Source organism: Mastomys coucha, unplaced genomic scaffold, assembly GCF_008632895.1.
Source record: "Mastomys coucha isolate ucsf_1 unplaced genomic scaffold, UCSF_Mcou_1 pScaffold17, whole genome shotgun sequence".
NCBI lineage: Eukaryota > Metazoa > Chordata > Mammalia > Rodentia > Muridae > Mastomys > Mastomys coucha.
Genome location: NW_022196899.1, coordinates 26,421,442 through 26,430,724, shown reverse-complemented (window position 1 = coordinate 26,430,724; position 9,283 = coordinate 26,421,442). Strand labels below are relative to the sequence as shown.

General features: G+C 43.2%; 1 protein-coding gene across 1 annotated transcript in view; it reads right to left on the bottom strand.

Annotated features, from left to right (window-relative positions):
- Positions 1 to 2,908: 2,908 nt before the first annotated feature.
- The window catches only part of Ndufb5 (NADH:ubiquinone oxidoreductase subunit B5), a 13,859-nt gene continuing 7,484 nt past the window's right edge, over positions 2,909 to 9,283 (bottom strand). The window contains exons 2-6 of the mRNA XM_031376580.1: positions 9,019 to 9,107; positions 7,734 to 7,800; positions 6,455 to 6,516; positions 5,572 to 5,678; positions 2,909 to 3,103 (exon numbers count right to left, since the gene is read on the bottom strand). Of these exons, the coding sequence (XP_031232440.1) occupies positions 2,983 to 3,103; positions 5,572 to 5,678; positions 6,455 to 6,516; positions 7,734 to 7,800; positions 9,019 to 9,107 (446 nt within the window). The 3' untranslated portion in view covers positions 2,909 to 2,982. The remainder of the gene's footprint in view (positions 3,104 to 5,571; positions 5,679 to 6,454; positions 6,517 to 7,733; positions 7,801 to 9,018; positions 9,108 to 9,283) is intronic.

The window sequence follows — 9,283 nt, the reverse complement described above, 5'->3', positions numbered from 1 at the left end:
TAATGAGCCAAGAATGTAGACTAGCCAGTTCCAGGAACTTGGCTAACTCGGAGCCTCAGGGCTCTGGTTCCGGAGACCTGCCCCTCCTGACTGATCCACAATGAGGGCGGAACTAGGAATGAAGGTCAACTGGTTCACGAGGCTCTCTACCCTGCTGAGGCTCTCCACCCTGCCTACCGATAGATGAAGATTACATTCCTAGAAGGAATATGTTCCCCTCCCTAACTGACTGAATATCTTGGGTTGGAATGCCCCCCTCACTCCCCCTGGTTTGTGGTTTTTCCCTTTAAATACCCCTTACTCCTTGTGCTCTGGGTCAAACTCCTCTGTCCTGCAAGGTTATGAGATCGACCCTAGTATCGGCCTATCCCAAATAAACCTCATGCGCTTGCAGCAAGATCGGTCTCTCGTGAGTTATTGGGTGGTCATGCCATCCTGAGACTTGAGTGAGGGTCTCCCTAGTCCTGGGGGTTTTTCACTTGATGGTTGTGTTTCCTGGATGCCACAGAAAGATAATCCAATTTGGTTGTTAGTCTTTGTCATCTTATTGGGGAATTGATATCATTAATACTGTTATTAATGAGCAGTTTTTATTGATTCTTGTTATTTGGTTGTGGTGGTGTGGAGTTTTTCCCCGTTTTTTGCTTAGTTGTTCTGGGATTTTTATTCATTGCATCCTCTTGGGTGTAGTTAACCTTTTTAGACTGGAGTTTCTAGTATCTTCTGTAGTGCTGTATTGGTGGACAGAAATTGCTTAAATTCCCTGTGAAATATTTTTCTTTTTTCATCCATTGTAATTGATGATTTTGCTGGATATAGTAGTCTGGGTTGGCAACTGTAAAGCTTATAGAACACCACTCCTGGCCCTTTTGTATTTCACAGTTGGCCCTTTTGTATTTCACAGTTGTTGAGGTCTGTTCTATTGTATTGTAATGCTAAATTCTGTAATTAAGGCCTCAGTCTATGAGAGAATTCTCAAGTTTACAAGCTTTTATTGTGCAAATTTTGTTCCTTATTTTAAAATTATTGGTTAAATAAAATTGGCTACAGCCAATTACTAGAGGGATTAGAGGTGGGTAAGTTTTGAGTTACCTGGTTGGTAGTGAAGGGGAGTGGAGAGAGAAGAGAGAACACAAGGAGAGGAGAAGGCACCATGAGAGGAGATGTACCATGAGCACATAGCCAGGATAAGCAGCAAGTATTTGGGGAATGCTGCTGGGAAGGTAGTCAGGCCAGCAGTTAGAAAAGTGGACTAAGGGTTACTCCCCAAGTAATTGTCAAAGCCAAATAAAATAACCCTAGTCTGAGTCTAAGTTAAACTTAAATTTGTTGTACTACACAGTCTCTCCTGAAAAGTTGGACATTGCTCTAAAGGGCCTGCTTTTTATATGTGACTAGTTCTATTTCCCTTACAGTTTTTAATATTCCTTCTGTGTTCTGTACATTTAGTGTTTTGGTAATTACATGTTTGTCTTAATAAGGGTTTTATTGTTGTGAACAGATACCATGACCAAGGCAACTTTTATAAGGACAACACTTAATTCAGGCTGGCTTACAGGTTCAGAGGTTCGGTCCATTATCATCAATATGGTAGCATGGCAGTGTCCAGGCAGGCATTGTGCAGGAAATGCTGAGAATTCTTTCTACATCTTCATCTGAAGGCCTCTAGCAGAAGGCAGACTTCCAGGTAGCTGGTGTGCGTGTGTGTGTGTGTGCATGTAAGCATGGTTGTAAAGTTAAAATATAGTTAGTTCCTACCTGTTACACATTAGACTTAACAACTATTTCTAATAGGATTGTGTTCTTTCTGTGCCAACCTTTCTTCATATTAGTAGAACATAAGGAATGATATATCCCTTGTATTAGTAGAATGGCAATGGGAAACCTACAACTGAGCTGGGTGGTGGTGAGCTGAAGGGAGCACAGGGAAGTACAGTGAGGATGAGAGGGGAAAAAAAGAAACCAGTCCACAAAAGTGAATGATATCTACAGATCCAATACCCTCATGGCCTGCTTGTTCTCTCCTAGTTCTCCTACAAAATGGTCTGCGCCCAGAGACCTTATGTCCTTCTCTTAACCTGTAGGCAGAATTGTGAGACTGCATAGGAAAGCCTCAGAACAAATATTTGGGGATGGTGGGGTGTGGCCACCCCCTTCTGGGAAAACAAGGAGCTACAAGCGCTCCAGAAGACCTTGGTGGAGGTCAGGTGCAGGCAGCCTGACAAGTGGCCCTGTGGCCTTTCATTTCTTCTGTTCCTTTAGGTAGCAAGAGACACCTTCCTATTGGGCCAAGGACAATACCTGGAAAACTGGTTCCAGGTTCTGCTTCTCCTCTCTCGGTGTCTAGATGCTGCTGATACACCCCATCAGGAAGGTAAAGTCTGGAGTGGGCGGGGTCTGCAGTCAATCTCTTTCTAGGGCAGCAGAGTTGCCAAGTCGAGAGGGGCTGAAGTGGAATGGGGGACAGATAGGGTCCACAGAACCCCAGACTGGTCAGGAATGCCAGAAGTGTTACCCTTTTTTTTTTTTTTTTTTTTTTTTTTTTTTTTTTTGGTTTTTCGAGACAGGGTTTCTCTGTGTAGCCCTGGCTGTCCTGGAACTCTAAGACTTCGTTTATTCCAGTGCTGATAATTTTATATGGTTGGCTCAGTATTTCCTGTGAACTTAAAATTCCAAGTAGTCCCAAATAGCCCCACCTGCAATGACAGACTACTACAGTTCCTGAATGTTCATAGGACCTCTGCACCTTCCATCTGCCAGACAAGGGCATCAAGAGCTTATTCACAAATTCCCAGACCTCCAGCCTTTACTGCTTCCCTGTAAACCTCAACAGATAAAGCTGAAAGGCCCACACAGAACACATCACCTGAACACATCACATGAAGAAACAACACAGACGCTCAGTGCATCAGAGTAGAAATACAGAGTATTTATTCATTTCTTCCCACTGGAGGAACACACTGTTCGTAGACAGATGAATCATCAGTTGTCAGGAGTTGCTTTTGGAGAATGATCAATGAACTCCTTTTCAGGGGTTGGATATTGATACCAGGGTCCATCACCCCGGGCACGCATCAGTCTTCGAACTTCCTGCTCCTTTAACCTGTAACAAAGAGAATAGTAATGGAGCAGATATGGACACATGGGCAGGTACAGCCCCGAGAGCAGACAGCAGAGGTTCTTCAAATAACAAAACAGAACCACCACAGGACAAAGACACCTTCAGAACTCCACAGCCGCACCGCTCATGAGTCTAGGGTGGCACACCAGACATGTAGCTGACTATCCATGTTCCTGTGCATAGTAGCCAAGATATGGAAGCAGCCTAGCTGCCCACCAAGAAATGAATGGATAAAGAAAATATGGCACATGTACACAATGGAACACCACTCAGTTACAAAGAAAAATGAAATCATGCCATATGCAGAAAACTGCATGAAGCTGGAGGGTATCGTGTCCTCTCCTTTGTGGGATCTCACACATACTGATATATAAAGGTATACACAGGATACAAAAACAGATGGAGAACCGCTGGGGGCAGAAAGGGACCAGTAGGAGGAAGAGGACAGGAAGACATCAGCAGGCAGAAGGAAAAGGGTAAGAGAAGGTAAAGGAGGAAAAGATAAGTAATGTACATCTTTATCAAGATGTCATCAGGAAAGCCATTATTTCATATATGAAAAAATTAATAAAATGGATAACAGTCCCACAATCCCAATGACAGAGTTAATCACTGTACACATGATAGTCTGGCACAGCCAGGGACATGGAAGCAGACATCTGCTATACATACAAGCCAACTTGGGACTGGTGACTTTTATCATCTTGCTGATATAGTCAAAGTATCATTTACACTGACCAATTGTCTCCACAGGCCCTGCTCCATGGCTTTGTGAAAAGCTTGCTCTGTCACCGCACCTTTTTGATGTTAATACAGCTGGCTACTAATGCCTAATAATGTGCCCATGGGAGGGTCCCTGTGCTGTGAGGTGATATGCTGCTGCTATCATTGTTAGGAAAGGGAATTTCTCCCCAGGAAGTGGAGTCCCCTCACCAGCATCACACTGAATGGCCTACATTAGATATTTAGTTGTTAAAAACAAAAGAGAAAAATCAGAGCCAAAAAAAAAGAAAAAAAAAAAAAAAAAAAAAAAAAAAAAAAAAAGCCCATCAACCCAGATGCCTTCGCAACTCCACAGCCAAGGCCAAGCCTTCTCCACAGAACCCTTGACTTTCACATGTATGACCAGAAATGTACAACTACATAATTCACTTGCTAAGCATTAGCCAGCTTTCTAACCTTACTTATGAGATTATACACCTTTGTAACTTAAGAGTATATTTATTCAACTTTTCAGAAAGGACTAAATACTTCTTTTCCCTCCTCTTTTAAATATAACTACATAAAATGTATAACTACCATAATTAAAGAGGAAGAGTTCATAAATCAGAGAGAGTAAGGGGACAGGGAGGAACTGGAGTGGGGAAAGGAAAGGAGGTAGAAATGAGGTAAGTAATAGTAATCATGCAGAAAGTTCTTACAGAAATAAAAAAACAAAACAAAAACAAGACACAGCCAAAAACCCAAAACCCAAGGCTGAGGAAATGGCCGTCAGTGAGGCGCTGGCCTTGTAAGGATAGTTCTGTCCCTGAACCCATGTAAAACCATCTGGGCTCACATCCCAGTACTGAGCAGGTGGAAACGGATCCTGGAGCTTGCCAGCCAGTAACAAGTCTACTTACTCAACAAGCTCCAGGTCAGTGAGACCCTGTCTCAAAATTTAAAACACAAAACAGGTGAACAGAGCCTGAGGAGCAATGCCTGAGATTATTCCCTGCCTTCCATGGGCACATACCTGTATACACACACACACATCTGCACACAGACATACACCAAAAAACCAACTAAAGTAACCAACCAAAACTCAGGAGCACACGGTAGACCAAGAGAAACACAGCAGTCAAGGCGTGCTCTTCTCAGGAAGAGCATTAACTAAAGGCACAGGGCTGAGCAAGGTATCTGCACTCACGTAACTTACCACTAATAACATTTTCTCTAGAAACAGGCACACAGGGTTACCGACGGTTTCTAGTTGTTATACAGGGTAGTCCCTAATGACGTGGGACGGAAGGGAATCAGGCAGGTTACAGGGTGGGCTGCTGTGTGCAGAGGAGCTTATTTAAGAATTTCTTTCTAGGGCTGGAGAGATGGTTCAGCAGTTAAGCGTACTTGCTGTATTCATATCTGGTGGCTCACAGACCTATTAACTCTAGCTTCAGGAGATCTGATGCCCTTTTGGCCTTCATGGGCCTACACCCACAAGACAGCCACATACACAGACATATACCCAAAACCATTTAAAAGGGAAGAGAGACAGAGATGGAGACGGAGACAGAGGGGGAGTGGGAGGAGGAGGAGAGAGGGAGAGGGAGAGGGCATTCCTTTCAATATGAGCTATCATCCCCCAATCAGCAAGAGTCCCCTTCTCTCAGGAGAGCTCTCTCATGATCCACAGACATGCAGGTTCTGAACCTGTGCCACTCTTCCTACTGCCCCATTCTCTCTCCTACCGTAAGTCGGCCTTTTCAGATTCAATCTGGAGGATAGCCAGGGTTTTTTCATAGTTCTTCTCAGGTCCGTCAAAGAAATTCCGGGCAATCCACCTTGATATTGGATGCTGATAGAAAAGTTTTGTCAAATCAGTTACCTTCTGAAGGACTCTTCATGTTTCTGGTTGACTACATTTCAGATGGCTAAAGCACTTACATGCCAGCAACTCTGATGTGCTTTAAGTCATTCTGACCACTGGGCTCACACTACTGCTGCCCACTTTTGAGAGAAGCACCTATATGACGGCGTCTGAGCAATGTACATGGGTTCCGAACCTGTGTGTACCTTTCACACTGCACTGAGGGACCGCAGCTCAAGGGTGAGGTAGGAGACAAACCAAAAATCTACTGATCCAAATGCAAAGATCTTTCTACCAGACTGCAGAAATAATCATATTTTGTGGTTATTTAATTTAACCTATAAAGCTTTACATGTTTTTAATGAAAGAAATACCATGAATTGTTACTTATTAAAAATACCATGGGCTATAAAGATGGCTCGGCAGTTTAGATCACTCGCTGCTCTTGCAGAGGATCTGAATTCAGTACTCAGCAGCCACATAGTGGCTCGTAATCATTGGTAATTCCAGTTCCAGGGGATCTGATACCCTCTTCTGGTCTCCACATGGGGAGTATCGAGCATACATGGAACACAGTCATACATTTAGGCAAAACACCCAACTACATAAATAAATAAATCTAAATGGGAATTAAGTTTTTAAAAATGCATTATTTACTTGATGAGGAAAATTGATTATGGAAAGTATATCATAATTGCCTAACTAAGACATTTACCACAACATTAACAAGATACCCAATAAAAGTTTTAATGAGGGGTGCAAACCTTGTAGTACTCCCAGTGTTCCGGGATGTAGCCCTCTGGGATTTCTGCAAGCTCGGCTTCACCTAGAGAGAAAGTGTTAAGGATGCTGGGTCAGCACTGACAGCCCGTGTCCCCAGCTCCACACCAGGTCCTCCACACCACATTCAGAATCCACGACTCCTCTAGTGCTAACCTCCACTCCCCAGGGGAAGATGACGGGTACTAGCCATCCTGTAGGTGTGAGACACCCAGCATCTCAGCAGTTTCCCATTTTGTTCTTAGGTAATAAGACATAATGAAGGACACACTGTTTTTTATTTTATTCTGTTCCCCTGTACATCTACCAAACAAAATATTCTAAGATTCAAAAAAATTTCAGCATTTTAGAATCCTATTCAGAAGACTTTGTGTGCACTTGACGCTTCCAGACCCTAAGATGAATTTTAATCCTCTCTGTCAGTCAGCACCTGTCTTCCTGTGTGTCTGTCTTCTCTGTCTCTCTGATTCTCTCTTCCCAACTCTAATGTTACTCTATTTTCCTCATCTAGCTTGTCAAAGCTGATTTTGGGAAAGAGATATGGTGGTTTGAATAAGAATGGCCCCCTAGGCTCATATATTTGAATGCTTAGTCACCACAGAGCAGAACTGATTGAAAGGATTAGAAAGATTTATAGCTTCATTGGAGTAGGTGTAGCCTTGTTAAAGGAAGTGTGTTAATTGGGGTGGACTTTTCTAAAGCCCCACCAGGCCTAGCTTCTCTCTCAGGATGTAGCTCTCAGCAACTGCTCCAACACCATATACATTACCATGCTCCCACTATAATAATGGGCTAATCATCTAAAGCTCCTGATTAAATGCTTTCTTTTATAAGAGCCTTGGTTATGGTGTCTCTTCACAATGAAAGAACAGGAACTAAGACAGAGGAGAAGGAAGGTGGGGCTTTGGAAGCCATCTCCTCTGTAGAAATGCCCTCCACAGGCTCACATGCTATTTTAAAGGTCCCAGAGCTTTTAGGCAGTGGGATCTGGAGAGAGAGAGTAGTGGCAAGAAGCAGCTTTTTAAAATGTCAACATCCTGTTTCCAGCAAGCTTCTTTTGCTTCCTGGTACCCCTACCACTTCTCATGGTAGAGCAATATCTCTCTAAAACCATGACGAAACAAACTTTTCTTCCTAAGAAGGTTTGTGTTAGGTGTCCACACAGCAGTACAAAGTAAATAATGTAATTTCCTTTTTAAAAAACTGTGTATTTGTTTACAAATGCTATCATCTCTTGGACTGAGGGCTGGTTGAGGGACTTACCAATAAATATGTTCACCAGTGTTATGCCAATGGCAACTGGGATCCCAGTCAACAGAAGGTAGAATTTCTGTAAGGAGAAACATAAAAGTTTCTCTCATAGTCTTTCCTTCTTTTCCCACCAAAATTATCCTCATTTGATTTCCTTCTATCCTTACTGAACAGACACAACAATTTTGGAATTAGAATCAAATCACTGATTTGTGTCACATTCCTCTGATTTAGTTTTTAGACACAACTATTTAGTAGAGTACAATATATGTGCAAAGACTTTTGACCTTTTGGTTAAAGCAATGTGATAAAGAAAATTCTGTATTAAGAACAAATGTGAAAACAATAGCATTTCAGCCACTGAATGTCACTGGAGTTGATCCTGGTATGAAAAGAGGACACTCACTATGTGTGACAGCACACACCTGGGAATCCTGGGCATTCCATAGGTGGAGGCAGGAGGATCAGGAGTTGGAAGTTAGCAAGTTTGAGACCAGCCTGGGATAACAGGGGATCGTCTGTTAAATTAAAAAAAAAAAAAAAAGAGGGCTAAGGAGAGGCAGTGTGCATAGTGGGGAGGAAGGATGAGAGACATTGCACACAGTGGGGAGGAGGGGGAGGATTGAGACTGCACATAGTGTGGAGGAGGGGAGCATCTCAGGGGAGAACAGCAGAGCACACACAAGCCTCCGTTTTTAAGTCCCTGGTGGGTATTTTTGGATCATGAGATACAGGCAAGCAGCATTCTAAACAAATAGTATTACTTACGCTCCTGTTGAATTAAGAATATTGCCTTAAAATTAACATTCCAAGGTTGCATTAAAAAAAAAAAAATCACATCCCAAAATAGAGCTGCTTCAGTAGAAGTCGTCCAGTGAGTCTTTCTAAAACTATCCTAGTTTTTTCAAAACCTATCTTAGTGATAAATGACCAGGTCAGTGGCTCCGTGGTTAAGGCCTCCGTGGTTAAGACCTTTCATGGTGCTGGGAGAGGACCACACGGCCTGACACACATGCACTGAGCAGACACTGCCCACCCAATCCTGCAGATTTATTTTTACACTTGAAGAAGAAACACAAATTGGACTTGTAACTGCATTCCCCTGAGCAGAGGGAATGGCAGCATGTGACCTGCGGTCCCAGTGAATCCGGGACTCCAGCTGAACTGAGGCGGTTCAGTATCACTGAGGTCTTACCACCCAAGCTCAGTGTCCTCGGGGAAGAGACGGTGATTCCAAAGTGAAAGGCTCCTCCTAAGTGGGAGCCTCCCTCCTAGACATAAGGACATTTCAACTCACCATTAATCTCAAGAAGCGAGCGTCATAGTATAAGGAAGGCCTGACGACAAATAGTCTCTTGCCATGGTCCCCACTGTGCCTCACAGGAGCTGAAAATGTAAAACTGTTTAACAGGGCTCATGTGGGAGGTGGACAGAGAAGACCACAAGGTATACATGAGTAAACGTGCTTTGCTTGCTCACCAGACTGGACAGGGCGCTCAGAGACTGACAGGCTGTTCTCAAGTGCAGCTGCTGTTGCTGCTTTTATTTTACTTTTTTTTTTT